The sequence below is a fragment of the Artemia sp. Qi Xiang Cuo genome, chromosome 16, assembly GCF_049724085.1.
Source record: "Artemia sp. Qi Xiang Cuo chromosome 16, ASM4972408v1, whole genome shotgun sequence".
Lineage (NCBI taxonomy): Eukaryota > Metazoa > Arthropoda > Branchiopoda > Anostraca > Artemiidae > Artemia > Artemia sp. Qi Xiang Cuo.
The window spans coordinates 5,735,079-5,759,392 of record NC_142809.1 but is presented as its reverse complement, the minus strand read 5'-3'; the positions used below and the strand labels follow the sequence as shown (position 1 = coordinate 5,759,392).

Genomic DNA, 24,314 nt, shown 5'->3' with positions numbered 1-24,314 from the left:
GTTCATTGAGACTGGGCCAAGACTGAACTGGGATGTCAGATCATAACCTTGCAACACCACCAGAAAGATTTTCTACAGGAGGTTCAATACCACCTTATCTTGCTGGACATGCAAAACTTTGTTCGCCTCTTTAGGGGCAAAATTGTTGCTTTTAGCACAAAAGGGCATTTGCTGTAGCACAATCCTTTTTGCTACTTAAAAATGGCAACAGAACTTATTTCTGTTCAAATTACGCCTCTTCAAATTTTAAACAACACTCCATTGTTTCTCTTAGAATACATCAAACTCACAACATGACTCACAGGAGAAGCCTTTGGCTTTCTTTTATTGGATCTAGTAAAAAACAAATGACAGAAGATGAGGCAGCAGAGTCATTCAAATGTTACATTATACCCTGTCAAAAGCTATGTGTGTTGCATCATCTTGTACATAAAAATGAAGTATCAAAAATTGTATTTTTTTTTTTAGTATTATGTATTTTAGTTTTTTAGCCAAACAGTTCATGGTACCAAAAACTGTAAGTAAGGAGCAATGTGGCTCAATGGTAACTGAAACTCTAAGAACCAATAACTTTTCATACCAATAGATATATCAAAATAATTGGCCTATTATACTGATTCCAAAATATATGACATTTATTCAGTCTAGTGATACCCATCAAAGGCTAAATGCCTGAGAAAGTTTGCCTGATTTTCAGAAAAAGGGGAAACACCCCTTAAAAGTCAAATAATCTTATTGAAAATCACACCATCAGATTCAGCCTATCAGAGGACCCTACTGTAGATGTTTCAAGCTTCCATGTGCTAAAATGTTGAATTTTGTAATTTTTGCCAGAAGAAAGATCACGGATGCGTGTTTATTTGTTCATTTTGTTCAACATAGTTGAAAGGCGCAATAACTATGCCTTTGGAGATAATATGATCTCCTACAGCCCCTGGGGAAATTTCTTTAAATTTATAAAATTTTGCCCATTATTTATATATTGTATTTGTTATTGAGAAGTATGCATGCGTTTTTTTTTAGGGGGGGGGCTAAATTATCTGCTAGGGGGATTTTCTATGGGAAGAATTTTCGATGGGAAGGAAGTTTTAGGGGGTGAACTTTTCAGGAGAAATTTTACACAGTGGGAATTTGCCAGAACTCCTATACAAATTATTTTTATTTGTCCTACTTTCTCTTTCCTGACTCAATTTTGTGCATGAACATGTTAATGGTAATTGTTTGGGGTAATTTTTTACCAGGATTGATTTGTCTATTGGATCTTTCCATGGGGAGGGGGGATTTTTCTATGGAGGTGAAGCTGGATTTCCTTGCATCATTTAAAAACAATTCAAAATTAAATAAAAAAAACAAGTTTTTTTCAACTGAATGTAAGGAGACCCACAAATTTGTTTTTGTTAAATACTTTTATCACTGAGACTAATGATTGCATCTTTTAAGACTTAAGGATTGCATCATTTGAAAACAATCAGAAATTAAATTAAAAAAAAAAACAATTTTTTCAACTGAAATTAAGGAGCAACATTAAAACCTAAAACAAACAAAAATTACTACGTATCTGAGGGTGATTGCTTCCTCTTCAACACTTTGCTCTTTATGCTAGAGTATGAACTTCGAAAAGGGCTCATTTGATTGGAAATTAGAAGGGCTTGTGCCCTTTTTAATAGTCAAGTTATTGGAGGGCAATTAATACCCCTGCCACAGTCACCATTTCCCCAAACACATCCAATCAAAATATTGTGATATCCATTTTTTTCTATATAGTTCAAAGGTCCAGAAGTTATGTCTTTGAGGATGACAACCCCCAAAACCCTCAGGACAAGGGTTGTAAGTTATTCCCTGGGGGTATATAAGGTTTTTATAGAATTCCTTGTTGTAGAAACTTCAAAAAGGGCTCATTTGATTGGAAATTAAAAGGGCTAGTGCCCTTTTTAATAGTCGAAAGTGATTGGTGGGCAACTATTTCCCTGAAAGTGATTGGGGAAATGGTGGAGGCCCACCATTTCCCCAAACACATCCCAATTTTGAGATAGCCAATCTGTTCAATGTAGTTGAAAGTTCTGGATATAAGGTATTTGAGAATGACAACCCCTCCACAGCCCGCAGGGCGAGGGTTGTAAGTTATGCCCTGAGGGCATATAAGGCCTTTATAGAAAGCGTTGTTGTAGAAAATTCAAAAAGGGCTCATTTGATTGGAAATTGAAAGGGCTGATGCCCTTTTTAATAGTTGAAGGTGATTGAAGGGCAACTAACCCCCCTCTCTTGCCCACCATTTCCCCAAACACATCCAATCAAATTTTTTAGGTAGCCGTTTTGTTCAACGGGGTTGAAAGGTCCGGAAATTATGTCTTTGAAGATGACACTCCCCTCACATCCCTCAGGGCAAGGGTTTTAAGTTATGCCCTGGGTGCATATAAGGTGTTTATAGAAAGCATTGTTGTAGAAACTTCAAAAAGGGCTCATTCAGTTGGAAATTGAAAGGGCTTGTACCCTTTTTAATAGTTGAAGGTGATTGAAGGGCAACTATTCCCCCTCTCACGCCCACCATTTCCTCAAACACATCCAATCAAAATTTTGAGATAGCCATTTTGTTCAACGTAGGTGAAAGATCTGGAAATTATATCTTTGAGGATGACACTCCCACCAAAGCCCTCAGGGCAAGGGTTGTAAGTTATGCCCTGGTGGCATATAAGGTTTTTTATAGAAAGCATTCTTGTAGAAACTTAAAAAAGGGCTCATTCAATTGGAAATTAAATTGGCTGGTTCCCTTTGTAATAGTTGAATGTGATTGGAGGGCAACTAACCCCTCTCTCACGCTCAATATTTCCCCAAACACATCCAATCAAAGTTTTTAGGTAGCCATTTTGTTCAATGTAGTTGAAAGTTCTGGAAATTAGGTCTTTGAGGATGATAACCCCACACCCCTCAGGGCAAGGGTTGTAAGTTATGTCCTTGGGGGCATATAAGGTTTTTATAGAAAGGTTTTTCATAGTAACTTCAAAAAGGGCTCATTTGATTGGAAATTGAAAGGGCTAGTGCCCTTTTTAATAGTCAAAAGTGATTAGAGGGCAACGTACCCCCCTCTCACGCCCACCATTTCCCCAAACATATCCAATCAAAATTTTGAGATAGCCATTTCGTGATCTACGTTTGAGATTAAAAGCCAGAATATAATTTGTACTTTACTGAAAAAGTTCTTCTAAATGTTTTGACTTTTATAACTTTAAGAAATCAAAAATCAATTTTAAGGTACAGATATCAGCATATGTATAAAATCCACTCAAAACGATGCCAACAAAAAAACTATTTCTCAACAGAATAATTTTTATTGTATTGCATCAAATTAATGATGCTTTTTGACTACTAAGGTCCTTGTGTTGGCCCTGCAGTATGTTGCTACATCGAAGTTCCAACCTTGGGTCCTGTATTACCAAGCTGAGCTCAAACACACTGCACTACCATAGGACCTTGACAGAATAATTAAGTTTATTTTCAATTCATTCTATTATTTTCGGCAGTTGCTTTTGTGTTCTCATAGAAGTACCTCAATAATTATGAATATTTTCTACTATTGTGCTCTGGCACTGAGTTGTAATTGTATATATATATATATATATATATATATATATATATATATATATATATATATATATATATATATATATATATATATATATATATATATATATATATATATATATATATATATATATATATATATATATATATATATATATATATATATATATATATATATATATATATATATATATATATATATATATATATACATTATATATATTTAATTTATCTTATATTGCTTATGCAGATGATTTATTACTTATTAGCCGTTCAAAATTCACCCTAGCTAAGTCTACCCAGTTTGTTTCTAAGCTTTTGGAAAAAATTGGCCTCGTGCTTAATGCTGAAAAATGTGAATATTTAGTTTTCAATGCTAATAACTCAAGTAGTGATTTGTGCTGTAGTTCTTTTTCAGTTAAGCTGGCTCCTGCGTTGCGCTGGCTCGGGATTAGTATCTGCTCTTTTATTTCAGCTATCCGTGCTAGTGCACTTGCAGATATTAAGAATAAGCTTAAAGCAGGTTATGCTAAAATTGTTCCAAATCGTGACCGACATTCTCGTAAGGCATTGGCTAAACTATATTCTACGTATTGTGACCATTCCATTCTTTTTCTATCAGGTTTGCGCCCATTTTTTAATAATAATGATATGCAGGATATTAGAGTTTTGTATTTCCGTTATTGTAAATATCTTTTATATTTGCCTCGTTGGTATAGAAACCGTAAGATTATTCAAATGTTTAATGCAACTGATATATTGACGTCATATAACAAGTTGGACTCCAAGTTAAAACATGAGGCCTGCAAGCGGTTGGGTCCTTTTCATCCTCTTGTGCGATTGTTTTGATTTGTATTATTTATATTGATATTATTTTGCATGTGTTTTGTTTTTGTATGTCTTTACTTTTTATTTTCTTTTGTTACTCCACTTTTTTATAATTGTTAGTGGGTCAAAAATAAATTATTATTATTATATATATATATATATATATATATATATATATATATATATATATATATATATATATATATATATATATATATATATATATATATATATATATATATATATATATATATATATATATATATATATATATATATATATATATATATATATATATATATATATATATATATATATATATATATATATATATATATATATATATATATAATATATATATATAATGTATTACAGGTAATTATTCGGCTAAAAAAAACTGTCTTCCTAATTTAGTAACTGAAATAAATGAGCACTTGAACAAGGTCTTACTCATCCATTTAATCACCTAGGACAAAACAGTATATCCAATCCGAAAATCAAGTCCAAAATAGAGCAAAATCAGCACTATCCACCAGAACCTTTTCACCTTCACTCAATTCCTACGAATTGTTTATTCTTTATCTGCATGTCTCGAAACCAACTCTAAACTCCAAAAATATACCAGAAGAGAAAAATTATTCATCCAACAGGTTACTACAAAATATCATTCAAAATATCTTGATAACTTTTATTATACTTATTTAAAAGTTGATTATATTGAAAACAAAGCTTTTAAATTGCCAAGCAAGTTTATTGGCAGAAAAACCTCTCACAATTAGCTTATTGGTAAGTATTTTACACCTATTTTTGAAATCGATGTAATTAGTACAAATTCTTGCATATCTAAAAAGTTGGGAAAAATATGATGAATATGTTATATTCGAATATTATATTTATTTCAGCAATAATAATAATTATAATAATAATAAGCATAATATAGTAATAATAATAATAAAAATATAATATAATAAATGATAAAAATAAAAAAATAATAAAAATAATATAATAAAAAATAAAAAAAAAATAAGAAAAATATAATAATAATAATAATTTCAGCTTCTTCAAAGTAACTCCTTATATGTAGGTCAACTTCTGGAGATAATATTCATCAATTTTTCTCTGTACATAATTTATACGTTAAATAATTGAATCTCCTTCCACTCTTTCCTCCCCATCCACCTTTTAGCACTCACCACGTAAAGTTTATTTTATCAATTTTGGACATACTGTTTGTATATTTTTTTTTACTAAGATCTTTATATTCTTTTAACCCCCCACCAGGGGTATCAATTCTCGAAAATGAAGGGAAGATGGAGAAGGGGGGTGGGTGGATGTATTTTAAAAAGCTGGGGAGATGTGTTCTCTGAATCTAGGGTAGTCGATTTTGTTGTTTTTTTAAATTAAATACAATATTTTTTCAGCAGAAACGCCAAAAAAGGTATTTTCCAAATCTGGGAGGGGGGGGGCAACCTTTTGTTGGTTTTAGCCAAGGAGACTGACCTCCCTCCTTCCCTTAGGATCAGGATAGTAAAAACAAATCTATGATTTGTTTTTGTTCATATGTATTTGCGTTGGAAGGGCATCATATTTCTTTTAGTGCATAGGGCCAATAAGGGTCTAATTCTGGACCCAGGTAAAATATTTGAGACTGGATAATAGTGTTTATAAAGCCTTAATTGTATTTCAGATAATACTGGACTGCAGCCTACAGTCGAAGATGAGCAGATTTATTTACAAGGGGGTACAGAATTTGCTTCAACAATGGATCACGAAGCTAGTCCAAAACCCATTGTCAGAGTTAAGGATAAAAGGAATCAACGGTAAAAAAAAAAAAAAATTAAGCTCCATTATGCTCCTTTACTTTGTATTCAAGGCTTCAGGGAAATTTACAAATTTGTGAAGTATATGTAGACATGCATTTTTAGCGAAAAAAGAATACTAAAAATTCATGAAATTCACTTTTTCGAGTAAAAAGGTAAAAAAAAACACTAACAAAGCGGAAAAATTTTCGTCATATAAGATGCAAAAAAGAACTGCAAAACAAGAAAACAGAAAATAAAAAATGTAGGGAAGAAAAGTGCAAATTCAAGTAAAATAAGTTTGATTTATTTTTTGGTTTATAAACAGGAGGGAACTGTAAGTTTTGAATAAGTGGATATTTCTTCTCTTTTCTTTACACTTCAGCAAAAAAAAGAAAAAAAAGGCCAGAATTTTAAATGTTTCAGCATTTAAGTTGAACTGAATCAAGCTGAATTTGATATCAAAATTCTAAGTTTGAACGAGATTAAATTTTTCTTTTGCAAGCAGCGACGTCCCGAGGCTCATTTTATTTGGGGGGGGGGGATCTTCGTAAATTTTACCGAATCGCTACCTGATTTATTCCCAATTTTCTGCAGAAATCAAGAATTTTGCTAAATTTCGGCTGATTTAACAAAATTTCTGCCGAAATTTTCTCCTTCGACGAAAATGTTACCGAATGCGAAAAAAGTTGGGGGGGGGGCCTCGGGACGGCCCTGTTTCCAAGAACAGTTTGAGATTCTAGTCACTACTGGAATATGAAATCAACCTTAAGTTTTTTAAAGGTATGCAATTCCTTCTGTTAAAAATATCAACCTTAACCACATCATTTCGTATTTATTTTTTTTCCTGACCTATTTTAGCATATTTTTTTTCTTTTTTTGATATGTTTCTTTTGACATTTATGTGTGAATTTGGCCCATCTGGACCCATGATAGCTATTTTTTTCAGAACAAAATTTTGTCTTGTTTTATATAGGGTATTTCCCAATTCAAGGTCACCTAGTGTTCGGAAAATGTGTTGATTTATTTACAACAAAAAGCCAAAGCCTTAGTAACATGTTGACATCTAATGAAAAGTAAGAAATATTTTTATATAGTTTATTTAACTCACTTTATGTTATGCAATGTACAAAATAATTAAGGCTTCTTGAATGCGGAAAATAAATTAAAGTTAAGGTAATCTAACTGTTGCATCAATAAATGGAGAAAAAAGAATGGCTTTCTTTCGACATATCGTTACATAACCAAGTTTTAATAGGTCGTTCTTAAGATTGTTAGAAAAAATATTTGTTAGGCGAAAGGATTTTCTTTTCGTTTATTTCTAACGAACTTTAAGAGCTACCTAGTAAAGTCTAAAAATATGTAGTGATATAGTGAATGAGAGCTATTTTTTTTTCTCTGTTTAATGATCCATACATAGTCACTCAAAAGCGCTATAGATAGTTCTTATCTGAAACGATCATAATTCAGGACAGCAATACCGAATTTCCATCCTACAAGCAACGTCATGTATATAGCTCCCGCTCTTTAACAATACTCCCCACAGAATGGCACTTATGACGTTGAGCCACGGTTGCCAACTTGCACAATTTTCGAGTGAAAATCACTCTTTTTGGGTGTTAGTTTTCATTCACCTTGAACATCAGTAGTTGGTAACATCGTCAGAAGTGTAATTAACCCAAGGAACAGGGCAATCAACTTGCACACATTTCATTTGAAATGTACACTTTCATACCTCAGAGGTGATGCGCAAGGCTTGGCAGCCGTGTGGGTGCAAATTTTTTGACTTGCACTCTTTTTGAGCAAAAATCACTGTTTTTTGGCCTTGATGGGAAAACAAATTGCCCAATCTTTAAATAGATTGGGATGGACGAGGAGCGTGCGTAGCTGTATTGGCCTCAGGCGGCTTGGTGCTGTGATGAGTTATTAGTAGTAGTATTAGTATTTGCACTCTTTTTGGATGCCAGTGGGTGGCAACCCTGCATTAAGCCCGCTCTTTAAAAGCCAAAGATGCTATGATCGAATGAGTAGTTGTAAGAACGGCTTTGGTAAATAGAACAAACATTACAAGTGGCTTAATCAAACAAAATCTTAAGTTGGTCAAATTACCTATCTTCAATAATGGTTTATTCACCAAACCTTTGAGAAATTACTGACACACACGGCTTAGTCGGCTTCTTTTTCAAGGTAGAGCCAATTTTCCCGGATCAAACAAACTTGACATCACTGACATATTACAGCCAACAGGAAAAACCAATAAGATAAATTGTAATTTAACAAGCTCTTGTAACATTGCAAACGAGCAACATAATCATTGCAAAGCTTTATATTTTATTCAATGGAAATATAACAGTATGGACCCCCGACATTATTAAATTTACTGAAAAAGCTCAAAACCCCTATGCCTTCCCAAGACCAGAACATAATTTGCACTTTACTGACAAAATATAAATTTTTTTACTTTTATAACTTTAAGAAATAAAATAAAATTAACAATTTGATTGCTAAATATCAGTATATGTATATTAAACTGAAAATGTAAATTCCATTTGTATTTTTTTCAGTAGAGTGCAAATTATTTTCTAGCCTTGGGAAGGCATAGGAGTTTTGAGCCCTACTCAAGTTAATTTCTGCTCGTTTTGAGTTCGATTCAGTTATTTATTGTAATTTCTGTTCGTTTTGGGTTTCATTTATTTATCGATGCTGATTTGTGGTAATTTCACGCTCGGTAGATAATATGATTTTATTTTTTTAATTAATTTTTGTTCGTTTTGATTGCAAAAAGTTTCAAAATTTTTAAAAATTCCTTATTTCAAAATCAAACTTTAAAAAAAAATCAAACCTTCTTCAAAGTATCAAAACTGGTATAAAAGTAGCAACACTACTTGTAAAAGCTCCCATCCTAGATTTAAAAATTACTTTATTTTCATTCCTCATCAAAAACATTTGAAAAATTTCTTTTCTCCTCCCCTCCTCACATTCTTTTGAATTGGTGCCGATACTCAGAACCAAATTGATAAATTTTCAAAATGAAAATCCTAGGATTCCATAAATAGGAAGTATCGGCCTTGTAACTTGACCTTGTGCAAGGGTTGACCTTGTAACTAGCATGTCTAAACCCTCGAACCCTCTAAACTACTGAACCCTCTAAGCTTGTCCTCGAAATTTCAGCTCAATCCGATCACTCCTTCCCTGTTTTCAAAAAAACAAATAATACCTTTGATAATTTCAAAAGTCCTTATACAAAACATAGAAAAATAAAACAAACTACTGAACCCTCCTTATATATAACCCCTTAAAAATAATAAAAAAAAAAAAAAAGACAAGTTTATTAAAACTACTAATAAAAAAAAAAAAAAAAAAATTTTAAAAAAATAAAAAAAAAAATATAAAAATAAATATATATATATATATATATATATATATATATATATATATATATATATATATATATATATATATATATATATATATATATATATATATATATATATATATATATAATATATATATATATATATATATATATATATATATATATATATATATATATATATATATATATATATATATATATATATATATATATATGTTGTTAAGAAGACAAAAAAAAAAAAGTTGTTAAAGTGGGTAAATAAAAGGGAGAAAAGTGGCAAAAGTTACGGTTCCTGCTATTTTATGGTGTAAAAGGAAAAATAAATTCCCGAGGAAGACTAGGATGGTGTTTCGACTCTTTTTTATATTTTGTAAATAAATTTATTTTTATTACCACTAAAAAGCCATAAATGCTTTCATCCCAAAATACCTCATAATTAACTCAAATCAACGTTTCTACGACATCAGAAATCGTAGAAATCAAGTTTCTACGACAACTCCTTCAATACGAAGTGCCCGGGTGGAGAAAAAAAAAACAAAGTTTCTACGACATCAGAAATCGTAGAAATCAAGTTTCTACGACAACTCCTTCAATACGAAGTGCCCGGGTGGAGAAAAAAAAACAAAAACACATTGTGCCCACATCGTTCTTTACTTAGGCAGCGCTAGCGCGCTGCCTATGATTGTATAAAAATGATGTTCAGAATTTCAAAAGCACTAGTAGCTGTAGGAGATTCTGAACATCATTTTTATACAATCCTAACAAAGGCTTATCCTAGATTTGCCTCTCAATTGCTCGGACTATCTGTCTTGGCTTTTTCTACAATTTGCCATGTCTTGATGCCTACTGCAAAATACTTGACTTTAATTCAAATTAACGGACTCGGATTTCCAAGTTTTCGTTCTTTTCCCCAAAAATATCTCTCGGTAGTTATTTTTGCTTTAATTACATTGTTACATAATTCAACAACAACCAGACATGCTCTATAGCACATACCCTCCGAAATATCTAAATTACGCATTAGCATAATTATTGTGTCATACTTTAGTTATACGTCATGGGGTGGCAAATCAGCAATTTAAGTTAAATTAAGAAATGCTGGCGTGAATTCAGTGCCTCCATCCTGTATATCCTTCTCAGAACCATAGCTTTTATAGATTTGTATTTTTCTGGGAAGCAATCACAGGAGATCGTGCTTCTCTTGGTCCCTGGTACTCGGCACGCGACAGGCTTGTATAATTATTGTCCTTGCTGTTGCTATACTCATTTTGTGATAAACTTGTCCAGCTGCTTTGAAGCTAAGAATATTACAACTATTTATGGCTGTAAAGAATGAACCACCATTTTTAATGAGATTTCTACATGATGTTATGACGTCATCATATGTTCGACACTATCACCCTGAGAAAAAAACAACAAATTTTCCCTTAAAGTCTTCACCTATCTAGAACGTGTTTTTCAGGCCAGAAAATTTCAATATACCAGTTTTTAGAAAAATACAATCTAGAAAAAATAGAGAAAACATATACATACATACAGACAATTATTTGTAAAGCTTAACGCGTTTAATAAATATAATATTAGTAAAACCATACGACGATTCCTAACAGAAAAAAGGGTCAGTAGACGCTAGTTACGATTAAATTTCGCAATTGGCGACCCCCTCTCATTTGTGATCCCATCAGGCTACGGTTGACTAGGGTTACAGAAAACTGGCCAGATTCCCTACTAATCTGAGTGGGATAACAATTTTTCCGTGGCTAGAATCTGCTTCGCCATCTAAAATGAGTTGGAGCCTTGCCAAAAGAGGAATACTGGGTAATGAAACTGTGTCTTAATCAAACTGTTCGTGGTAACGAACTGTGTAGTAAGAGCGACTCGTCTCAATAGTAACCGAAACTCTAAAAAACGGAATTTTAATACCAATAGATACATCAAAAAAATCGGATTCCTATGCTGATTTCAAATATTTAAGTTTCATCAAGTTTAGTCTTACTTATCAAAAGTTAAGAGCCTGGGAAAAATTTGCCCTATTTTCAAAAAAAGGGGAAAACACCCCTAAAAGTCATAGAATCTTAATGAAAATCACACCATCAGTTTCAGCGTATCGGAGAACCTTACTGTAGAGGTTTCATGCTCCTATCTGCAAAAATATGGAATTTTGTATTTTTTGCCAGAAGAAAGATCACAGATGCGTGTTTATTTGTTTGTTTTTTTTTTCTTTTCCCCAGGGGTGATTGTATTGACCGAGTGGTCCTAGAATGTCGCAAGAGGGCTCATTCAAAAGTTCTAGTGCCTTTTTAATCACATAACAAAAAAATAAAAATAGAATCACTTTTTATAAAAAACTGCATTTTTGGTGTCTTTTCATAATGCAGTCTTTTCAGAGATATTTGATTTTTCAAACAATTAAATGTTCGTGGTAACGAATCGTATAGTAAGAGCGACTCGTCTCAATAGTAACCGAAACTTTAAAAAACGGAATTTTCATACCAATAGTTACATCAAAAGAATCTGATTTTTATGCTGAGCATGCTAAAGATTGATCAATGATGTCATAATCTTAAGTTGTAGCCAGGTCGTCTCTCACTATTCCAATTAAGAAAAAGCCATAGGCTTTTTCCTGTTTGTAATTACATTAAGGAACGAACTGTAACCCATAGTAAATGAATTACACAAAGGATCAGTAAAGTTCATTATAAAAGGGAAATATGTAAGTTTCATCGGTATCATGGTTGTAGAGATAGTTTTCAATAAGGCTACTTCGTCATCAAATTATCCTGGTTGCAGCGGCAGGTAGCAATTGGACGATCACGTCCAATGTTTTGAAAAATAACCCATAACTCCTAAAAATTGAGTCAGATCAAAACAAAAAGTACACCATTAGAACCGCCTTGTCCAAAATGAATTTTTTGAAAAATGAATTCCAAAATGAACATCTCTCTATATGAATTTTTCATGTTTGTATTTTCACATGAAACAAAGAACAGATCAGATCAGACCGAGAACAGAACTGATCAGATTATATAAATAATCGGTACAGTTAATTATGCAATGGGATTTTTTTAAGGAACGAACCGTAGCCCATAGTAACTGAAGTAATAAAAGGAATCGTTATATACATGATTATTTTAATTGTATTTCTTAAGAAGTCATCATAGGTAAAAATGTCCCATACCAGGAATCGAACTCGAGCCAACTGGGTGAGAGCCAGCTATCCGGGTTGTAACGGTAGCTACCAACCTAGTCAGAGACGATCACGCCCCATAGTAAAAAAATGAAATAGGTCATAACTCCTAAAACTAGAATCATATCAAAAAACGAGATGCACTATTATAACCGCCTTGTCCGAAACCCCTAAATAGGACACTTATAGTCCCTTGGCTTGAACAATAAGGGAAATATACTGTCTTGAAAATCAAGAAAAGTGGTTGCAACCACGGTATTCAGCATATACGGCGTCGTTTTTGTTTCTTCTTCTTTTCCTGAGATAGCGGGGCACTGGAACATCGTAGAGAGCTGTTTAATGGCTCTTTTTAAAAGAAATTGATGGGTTTAGAAACCTTTTGTAATTAAAAAAAATATTTTTAATATAATATAATTTTTTATAAAAAAAACTGCATTTTTATGATTAAGACTGATGAATGACATCATAATCGTAGATGTTTAATCATCATAATAGAGAGCTATTTAATGGCTCTTTTTAAAAGAAATTGATGGGTTTAGAAACCTTTTGTAATTAAAAAAAATATTTTTAATATAATATAATTTTTTATAAAAAAAACTGCATTTTTATGATTAAGACTGATGAATGACATCATAATCGTAGATGTTTAATCATCATAATAGAGAGCTGTTTAATGGCTCATGTAAAAGGAAATTGCTGTATATAGAAACCTTTGTAATAAACAAAAATAATCCAAAATACTACTGGCGTTTAGCCTTTGACGTTGGCCTGAGATTGTGCTCCGCAATTTTAGGCTTCAGTGGCTTAGGTTCTGCCGTGTATGGAGGGCTATCAAAATGGCTAAGTGTAGGAACAACACAAAAGACAAAAACTATCTCTTTTTGCTTTATATGTGGCTAGAAGAAAGCAAGCTGCGGTAAACCAGAATTTAAGCCACATCTCCCAAGAACACAACATTTGTCGGTATTAATCCCTTGCCACAGCCGGGATTGAACCCATAAACCTCTGATTAAGAGGCACGCTTTCATCCACCGTACTGTGACAGGGCATTAAATAGTTTGATTTTTCTACAAAGCTGTGTATATTATTTTGATAAAGTGATTGCAATTGCAATCTTTGACACTTTTCAATTGAATTATTTTGACTTGAAGTACATACAAGCCTTGTATCACTATATGTTAATGTACTAGTGTTTTGACACATTTAAGTTATAGTAAGAGCAAATTCTAGCCCATAGAAACTGAAATACTAGAAAACATCATCGTAATCATGCTGATGCAACACATTTGTCTTTTGAGATATTTAAAAACAGACCTGGACACATATAGGGACTGAAAGCTGGTAAATTGTGATTGTATCATGGCTGCAGCTCTAGGTGCAATCTAGTAAAAGCGAACCACAATCCATACTAACCATAATGTTGAAAAATGTATTTTGGAAAAAAAAAACTGCCTAGTGAGGAAAAATTTTCATCTGACTTCATCTGCTTCAGGAATGTCAGGGTTGAAGCGGTAACGACAACTTAGAAAGAGATGATGAAGTCCTATACTCAGAAATAAAACAACCCATAATTTCTAAAAAACAGTGTGAGATTGTATGAATGTAGGCCCTCCTTTTCTATAACATAGTAAATATTTACCACGTGGCATTTAACACAAAATTGCATCACTGTTGTACTGTAATCGCAAAAGAGCCCCTCCTTTGCTTAGAATGATTTTTCTCAGTGTTAGGGATTTGCAGTTTTTAACTGCAAGGATGTGTGTGAAACTTTCGGACACACTGAACACTGGGGTATATTAATTTTAGGATTCATTTGGGATTCATTTTTGAATGCTTGCAATATTTTCGATAATTTACATGGCTTTTTATATAATTCTACTAACAACTCACCGCAGCACCAAGTCGCCTGAGGCCAACACAGCTACGCACGCTCCTCCATCCCAATCTATTCAAAGCCTCCCTTTTTACTCCCGCCCATGAAGTTCCCCTTTCCTTTAAATCTTTCTTTATGACGTCCTCCCACCTCAGACGAGGACGACCTGCTTTCCGTTTAGCTCTAGATGGTTTTCGAAAAGAACAATCTTCGGCAATCTGTCATCCTTCATCCGCACAACGTTCCCTAACCACCTCAACCTTTCCTTCATTATAGCCCTAGAGAGTGGTATTGAACCACATTTTTCGTATAGCCTATTGTTTGGAATACGGTCAGTCAGCCGGGTACCCAGAACAATCCAACTCTCTCTAGGCAATTTTTTGGAAAACATCTAGTAAATCTTCATCCGCTTTTCGGAGCGCCCATGCTTCAGAGTCATATTTGACCACTGTCATCACTGTAGCTTCTAATATTCTAATCTTGGATTGCACACTTTTCTTTCTATTCTTCCAAAATTTTTTTAACTGTGAAAAAACACTCTGAGCCTTGGCTATTCTATTTTTAACATCTTTACTGTTCCCACCGTCTTTATTAATAATACTACCAAGGTAAGTGAAGCTGTCCACCTGATTAATCTTTTCATTACCGAATTTCACCTTTTCATCTTTACTTATTCCTAGCCTTAGTGACTTAGTCATCTAAACATTAATTTTCAAACCTATTCTAGCACCCTGAACTCGCAAAACCTCTAAAACTTCATTCATTTTGCTCACACTTTCATCTAGGATGCTTAAATCATCAGCATAATCTAAGTCAAGGAGACTTTTCCTCCTTATTTGATTCCGTGGTCTCCCATTGCCTTTCCCATGCTCCTTAAGACAAAATCCATCAAAATGATCCATAAAAAGGGGGATAGAACAAAACCCAACTTAACCCCCGATTTAAGACGAGACCAACCGTTAATCTCATTTCCTACCTCAACCACAGCAGTGTTATTCTCGTAATTAGCACTAATCACTTTAATGTATTTATCTGGTATACCATACAAGGATAAAACCTTTACTAAAGCCCTTCTATCAACAGAATCGAACGCTTACTCATAATCTATAAAACTGCTGACCGAAGGTGTTTGAAAACTCAGGCACTTTTCAATTATTAACCTAAGAGTTAAAATTTGGTCGACACATCCTCTACCTTTTATAAAACCGCACTGTTCTTCTCCTAGAACTTTGTCTACGGCATCTCTCAGTCTAAAAAGTATCATATTATTAAGTAATTTACTACCTACAGAGACCAGACTAATCCCTCGATAATTACCACACTCACTTTTATCACCTTTCTTATAAAGTGGCTTAATTAAGGTTTTACTAAAATCGCTGGGTACTACCCCTTTTTCATAAATCATATTCATGATCTTCAGTAACTAATTTATAACCTCATAACCATCATATTTAAGAAACTCATTTACCACACTATCAGCAATTAGACCCTTATTATTTTTTAGTCCTATTAGTACTACTGCTAATCCTTTGTTATAAAACATATCTTCCTTTACATCCAATGCATCACGAACCTTTTCATTTTCCTCTATATCTCTTCCTTCAACTCTATCTCGGTTAAGCAAATTCTCAAAATGTTTGACCCATCTCTCTTTAGTTTTTTCCTTATTCCTAATTGCGACCCCATTCCTATCTTCAACTGGACCAAGTCCGGATTGACTACTCCCTCTCAATTTGTTAACGTGCCAATACAATATTTTACTATTATGCCGTCTAGCTGCATCTTCCAGATCCTCGGCAATTTTATCCATGGCCTCCACTTCAAACCTCCTTAGTTCATATTTTAATGCTTTCTCCACTTTCTTTACATTCCTTTTGTTTTCATATGATCTATCACTAAGGTAATTCATGTACAAGTCCTTTCTCCTTTCTATCAAACATAAAGATTTTTACTAATATTCTTAGCTGCAGTTCTAGCTTTCTTCCCTAAGACACCTTCAGCAACTTCACAATTTTTTTTTCTAAAACTATTCCAACCATTTTCCACATTATCAAATTTTAAACTCTGAAGTTTAGTATTCAACTGTTCCTGGAAAGTTTCTCTCAAATTCTCATCCTGGAGTCTACTAACATCATAACTTCCCGGGAGGTATTTACCCCTCCGAAATTTCAGCTTTAAATTAGCCCTAGACACTACTAAATGGTAATCTTTACTCTTAGCATCAATAACGGCACTTTTATATACACTAGTATCTTGTATTGATCCTGCCAGTTTTCGGTTTACCATAACATAATCAATAAGGTTTGCTGTCTTACCATCACGTGAATACCACGTTAACTTATGAGCCATTTTATGACCAAACACGGTATTGGTTATAACTAGATTGTTATACCGACAAAATTGCAAAAGTCTGTATCCATTACCGTTTTCTTTTCCTGCACCAAATTTACCTAGGCTAAGATACCATCTATCTCTTTTTCTACCAACCTGGGCGTTAAAATCTCCCAGTAAAAACATCATATTTCTACCTGGGACCCTGTCTATTTGTTTCTGTAGCTGTAAGTGAAATTGATCTGAGTCACTACTATCTCACGTCAGTCGGTTCTACAGGGGCCATATACTAATATGACTGATACCCTGAACTTTTTACTCATAAAATGAGCAATTAGTATTCTATTATTAATACCTTCCCAGCCTAAACAAGACTTAGCAGCTTCCTTATTCATCATGAGCCCTACTCCCTGTCTGTGTACCCCATCGTTCCTGCCTGAGTAAACAAATTCTATATCACCTAATTTCATACTTCCTACCCCTGGGATATGAGTTTCTGAAACTCCTAATAAATCAAGTTCGAATCGTCTGAATTCATCTGTCAAAATTTCGTTACGATAGTCATTTTTTAACGTCGTAACATTCCAAGTTCCAATTTTCATGTTCTTTAAATCATTGAAATTATTTTCGCCTCAGGAAAAGCAATGATCCCGGATACCAGCGCAGGACGGGAATTATATATCTTCTCAAGTCTACACCGAAGTGCTTAAGCCGGCTTAGAACCGGACAGCAAGAAGTCCCTGGGACCTCCATGAATGGGGGCTTTGTGCAATCCTGGGTCCATGTTGGTCACAACGTGGTTTTCAGCACTTGGCGATGCTCTTCTATCAACAAGAGTTGAAATCCTGCACAGACAGTCTCAAGCTTATTACCCCCGACTTATTATTTACTCATGTCTATAGATATTATGCTACTACGGGAAGGCAGCCCAAAATAGATAAATTAGCTAGGAAGAGGTTTTTCAGCCCGAAGACGCCCGTCAAAACATACCAAGCCCAGAAGAATTATCCATTAATCAGAATCCAGTACAAATGCTGTGTCGTTTGCTAGGTTATAATTTCCTCGAGGGGCGCCACTCCTCAAGTAGGAATAGAGTTGACCGCAAGGTCCCCAGTCTGGCAGGTACCCCAAAAGGGTCGAGGCAGCCCTTTGCAGAGACCGTTGTCCATAGACCTGGATCTTACGTCCTGCCGCAGTTGTCCTCCTATAGAGGATCCTTCCGCGAGTAGTGGAAGTAGTAGTAGTAGTAGTTTTATATAATTCACCTGTTATTTTTAACTTTAATCAAGCTTACCCCCTCCCATTTCCCCTCCCCTCTCGAAATACCACCTTCTCCAGGAAAAAATCACTTCCTGCATGCTTTGAGCGTTCAAGATTCAATTACGTTACATTAATAGTTTCGAGATGAATGACATGTACAGTATTTTTTTAGTCCTATGGTGGCGAACGCGGTGTAATGTTATGACGGTCATTCTAAAATAAGATATATCATTCCTACTATTTTGAAATATTTTTCCGGCAAAATGGCATGGAGGCCACAGTTTTTAGAAACTTACCCACTACTCTCGAAATTCGATCTGCTATTTTCTTGTAATTTTGATATTTTTCAGCTAATGAACAGTTTTTCTTGTTTTTCTCTGCTGGTCCTTTATAGTTTTAATGTTACTTTGCTGTCAAATAAAATGCAACATGGCTTTTTATAAATAGATTAAATAAAAAAAACAAGTTTTTTAAACTGAAAGTAAGGAGCGACATTAAAACTTAAAACGAACAGAAATTATTCTGTATATGAAAGAGACTGTCCTCTCCTCAACGCTTCGCTCTTTTCGCTAAAGTTTTTTATTTTTTTAAAAAATAAAGTTGTGAGAGATAGTCAAACTTTAGCGTAAAGAGCGAGGCGTTGAGGAGGGGACAGTCTCTTTCATGTATAGAATAATTTCTGTTTGTTTTAAGTTTTAATGTCGCTCCTTACTTTCAGTTTAAAAAACTTGTTTTTTTTATTTAATTTTTGAACGTTTTTGAATAAATGCAGGTTTTTATCTTGGCTCACCGTACATGAATAATTAAAACAAAATTTTCATATTAATTTAATTTTATTTAATTAAATGGCTTTCTCGAAACTTGTTTAATTTTATTTACGAACATTTTTATTAGTAATTAATATACGTAACTTACGAATTAACTTACGTAACGAACTTCTATATTCAAATATTTTTAATACGTTTATTAGGGGGTTCGCCCCCTAGTCAATACCTTGCTCTTTAAGCGAAATTTCAAATTTTGTTCCAATTCTTTAGAAATGACCGCTTAATCACAAAGGCCGTTAATTAGAATAAATAGCTCTTATGAAAGTACTAAAAAATCTTTGGCTTAAAGAGCGAGGTATTGACTACGGGGTGAACCCAATTATATATGTAATATTTTCTGTTCGTTTAAAGTTTCGACGTTGCTGCTGTTGCAGTTGAAAAACTTGTTTTTTTATATTTAATTTCTGATCTTTTTTTAAATAATGCTGGGAAGTCCGGCGTCCCCTTCATAGTAATGTCCCTTCCCCCATGAAAACTTCCTTCATGGAAAGATCCTCCCACATAACCCCTGACCCACCCACCCCCCACTACCAGGAAAAAATCTCTCCTGAAAACGTCTGTATACTTTCAAATAACCAATACTATATGTTAACATTAGGTAAAGTTCATAGCTCTCAGCCCTCCCCCGGAAACTTCGGAGGATTAGGTCAACCTTAAAGACAGAATTATAATATTTTTAAACATGTTGAACAAAATGGATATCTCAAAATTTTGATCGGGTTACTTTGGGAAAATAATGAGAATGGGAGGGGGCCTAGTTGCCCTCCATTTTTTTTGGTCACTTAAAAAGGGCACTAGAACTTTCAATTTCCATTCCAATGAGCCCTCCCACGATATTCTAGGACAACTGGTTCGATACGATCACCCCTGGGGAAAAAAAAACACATAAAAAAAGCAAATGGGAAAAAAAACAAATAAACACGCACCCGTGATCTTTCTTCTGGCAAAAAATGCAAAATTCCACAGTTTTGTAGATGGGAGCTTGAAACCTCTACAGTAGGGTTCTCTGATACGCGGAATATGATGATGTGATTTTCATTAAGGTTCTATAACTCTTAGGGGGTCTTTCCCCATTTTTCGAAAATCAGCCAAATTTTCTCAGGTAGGATTAAACTTGATGAAACTTATATATTTGAAATCAGCATTAAAATCTGATTCTTTTGATGTATCTATTTGTATCAAAATACCGTTTTCTAGAGTTTTGGTTACCATTGAGCCGGGTCGCTCCTTGCTTACAGTTCGTTACCACGAACTGTTTGACTAATTGTGACTATAGATTTAGCCATTTCAAACTTGGAATGCTCGGAATAAGCGGGCATAGGAATATGTTAGCAGAAGATTGGAGATCTAGAAGAAAATGCTCGACTTAATAAGTAGAACCGCTTCAGAAGAACTATTTATAAGTTTATTGAATTTGTTAGCAGGTAATTGTATATTATGAGTAGATAATGACATATAAAAGACGACTGTATGAAAACAGCGTTTTTTGGGAAAGTGGCTGCTTGGTACAATTAGTCCATTTCGGTAAGCACGGCAGCATAAGGTCAGAGAATTTGGCGATTTGGACTTTGGATTTGGACTTGGAATTTGGACTTTGCAATTCCTACCGGTGGTGCTGATCTCCGTTCCATGACCCTTCAACCAGGAAGTGCAATGGGAAAGCGGAGGGCCAGCCATCCTGTACTTTTGCTACCCTGCCTGTTTACCTTCCCCTGATTTCCCCAGGTGCCCATTTAGAGCTGGGTCGACTTCGAACAAAAGATTACAAGTCTAACAGGCTAAGCACTTGCCTAGCAGCATAAGCATAAGCGTTCATTTGTAACCCTGTAGTCGTTGCAAAATATTGCTTCTTGCACAAAACACTAACTTTTTGTTCTTTAGATGTTTGTGACTCTTTTTTTTGTGGGAAGAACTTATCCACTGCGAAAAGAAATCTTTAGAATATCAGGAACCTGGGTTTGTATAGCAATCTGGCATAAATGAATATACGGATGCTATTATTTTTTTCTTTCAAGTTACAAGTCAGAAGAAAAAAAAAGGTGAGCTTCAATTGTCTCCTCGAAAGATACATATATATATATATATATATATATATATATATATATATATATATATATATATATATATATATATATATATATATATATATATATATATATATATATATATATATATATATATATATATACATATATATATATGTACACCAAAAACGAAGACTGGGTAAAAACGAAAAATCGCGCTAAAATCAAAGCCTACCATCCCCCTCCGAATCACAAAACATATCCGTCCCTCTCCAACTGCTGAGAAAATTTTGATTGATATGTCTACTTAGTAATCTGAGGTCTGTCAGTCATGTGTGTGTCGTCATAAAGTAAATAAGTTTGACTACATTATTTTGTCTATTTCAGGAAGTATGTTTATGGAGGGGGGCTTCGAACCTAGGCTCTTCCTTCATATTGAACAAGTCATTTAGATATAAAAAAAACGAAAAAAACTCTGAAAATATAACAAAACTATAATTGTCTTTAGCTCTCACCCCAGTAAGAAAATTCCTGATTTGTCCTTCCCTCTCCCGTGCCAATTTAATAATGTCGGGGGTCCATACAGTTACATTTCTATTGAATAAAATAAAAAGCTTTGAATTGATCATGTTGCTCGTTTGCAACGTTACAAGAGCTTGTTAAATTACAATTTATCTTATTGGATTTTCCTGTTGGCTGTCATAATGTCAGTGACGTCAACTTTGTTTGATCCGGGAAAATTGGCTCTACCTTGAAAAAAAAGCCGACCAATTCATGTGTGTCAGTAATTTCTCAAAGGTTTGGTGAATAAATCTATTATTGAAGAAAGGTAATTTGACCAACTTAAGATTTTGTTTGATTAAGCTACTTGTAATGTGTGTTCTATTTTTCAAAGCCGTGCTTGCAACTAGTCATTCGATCATAGCATCTTTGGCTTTTCAAGAGCGGGTTTGCAGGGTTGCCAACCAAAGCAAATTTTCGCGCTGTAGTATTTGAGCCCCCCTCCCCCCGTCGAAATTTTTTTTATGAATATACACCTACTTACTTATACTAGGTTATATTCGATTCTTATCAGTAGAAGAATCACAAGAGTCCCATTACGGATAAACCAAAACATAGTGACCATGGTGAAAAAAATGTGTGGGAAAAGTCAATATGCTCAAGGGAGAAGCAAAAGGTAATTTTTGCTATGTTAGTTGAAAACACCATGCGTGACAAATTTCTCATCGATTATAGATTTATGGCTCATTCTCTTAATCATGGATAATTAGCATCAGTAGTATTTTTTTTTTTTTTGAATGGTATCTTTCATCTTCATCTTCTCAGTAGGGGCCTCCCCCAGGCCACTCAATGCATCCCCAGGTGGTGAATAGGGGAATTTTCCAACAGATATGTTGGGTACCTCCACTAGGTGGCGCAGACCAAGGGGGGTCCTAGTCTCTGGGGGTCCCTAAATAGAAACTACTCGCCCGGGGGCCGTAAATACAGGCGGAAGAGGAAGAAGGCCCCTTGGATGTACACTCAGCAGGCCACACCGGCGTGTGGACATGTCCCGTGAGTTACAAACCTTCTCCCAGCAATGGGTTAAATTTCATAGTGAAGCAGAACACCATCGTCGGAGGATCCCCAATAGGAAGACAACTGCGGAAGGGCGGAAGATCCGGATTACGGACAACGGCCTCTGAAAGGTGGTGGAGAGGAGTGGCTTACCGCTACCACCTATTTAGCCAAGAAACCACCTCTTGATTAGCCCAGTTATCACGTATCGCACCAGACAAAGCAGTGTACCGAGTCCTTACGCATGAGCTAGCAAGAGGAGTGGTCCGAAAACGTCACACGAGGATGGCCGGAACTTAAGAAGAAGGAGAATATCTTTCTTGGCGTCAGGCTTCCCAAACATAGGGGTTTACATGTTCCTTGTGAGGTGCTTCTTTACCTAGGGTAATGGTGATACTAGTCTATAGCTAGTAAGAGTGGTGGATGCACCTGTAGGAAAATCCCCATTGATACCCCTATTAGAGTTCTAAAAATCCTATTCTTAATCCTTTCGAGGGGTGCAAACAGTTTTCTATGAGCCCCCCTTCAAAAAGCAGATACTTATTTTCTGCAATAAGCTTTGAGTAACGTTTGGAGAGATGTATGATTGAGCTGGATGGCAATGTGTTCGTAGAAAGAATAGTTTCACCAAGCTTTCTTGCTCAGAAGGACTAGACCCAATCGAGGATATGTACGCCATGAATGGACTGTGATTCTGAGGAGATGGGATTAATCAACTTTCTTTATAGCTTTACCTTCAAAGGTGAAGACAGGGTGTTCACGCAGGATCTTGACGACTGACTGGCGTTTTTTTCGGTGTTTTCTCTTTGATTTCTGAAATTGACCCTTTTGACATCAGATTACTAGTCGGCCTCCAGAAGATCCACCTGTAGGTACAGGGAAGCATAAACTGGATATTCATATTTAAGGAGATTTGTCAGTGTGAGCAAAAAATAAGAATTATTTACCTCAAAACACCGTCAATCTGAATTCATTGTCAATCAGTCCAATCCGTTTTAATGTAAGGCACCTTGGATGCGGTAATGCACTGCTTGTCCAAATAACGGGGCTATGATACAAATTGAAATGCTAAATCAGGGGTTAAGCAGGGTTGTGTTCTATTTCCTTTTATACAGATCATTTTGATAGGCCTAGTCCTAAGTAACACGGCAAAGGCTATGGGAGGCTGTGCAGGGTAAAACTCTCCTAGACCTAGATTTTACAGATGATTTGAGTGGCATAGATAAAAATATTAGCAAAATGAATTAATGTTAAGAAGACTATGTCGCAAAAACTGGGAATAAATGAAGGTGAAGAGGTGATTTCGGTAACGGTAATACTGATCAAGTGGATAGCTTCACTTGCCTAGATAATATTATCAGTAAGCAGCTGAGTACAATTAAGATGTAAAAGGTAGGATAGCCGATGGTGTTTTTTCACAGTTGAAAAAGGTTTGGAAAAATAGGAAGATTCATCTGCGAACCAAGACTAGAATATTAGAAGCTACAATGACGATAGTAGTCAAGTATTGTCCTGAAACGTGGGCGCGTTGGAAGACGGAGGAGGATTTATTAGATGTTTTCCGGAGGAATCGTCTATGGATAGTTCTTGGTTTTTGATTTTTAGTACCCGCTGTACGTAAAATACCCGTTTTTTGGTACCCGTTGTTGTGTCCTACTTTCTAGGACTATAAC

General features: G+C 34.7%; 1 protein-coding gene across 1 annotated transcript in view; it reads left to right on the top strand.

The window, feature by feature from the left end:
* The window catches only part of LOC148942500 (uncharacterized), a 108,011-nt gene that overhangs the window by 10,180 nt on the left and 73,517 nt on the right, over nucleotides 1–24,314 (top strand). The window contains exon 3 of the mRNA XM_089101977.1: nucleotides 6,095–6,227. Within this exon, the coding sequence (XP_088958103.1) occupies nucleotides 6,095–6,227 (133 nt within the window). The remainder of the gene's footprint in view (nucleotides 1–6,094; nucleotides 6,228–24,314) is intronic.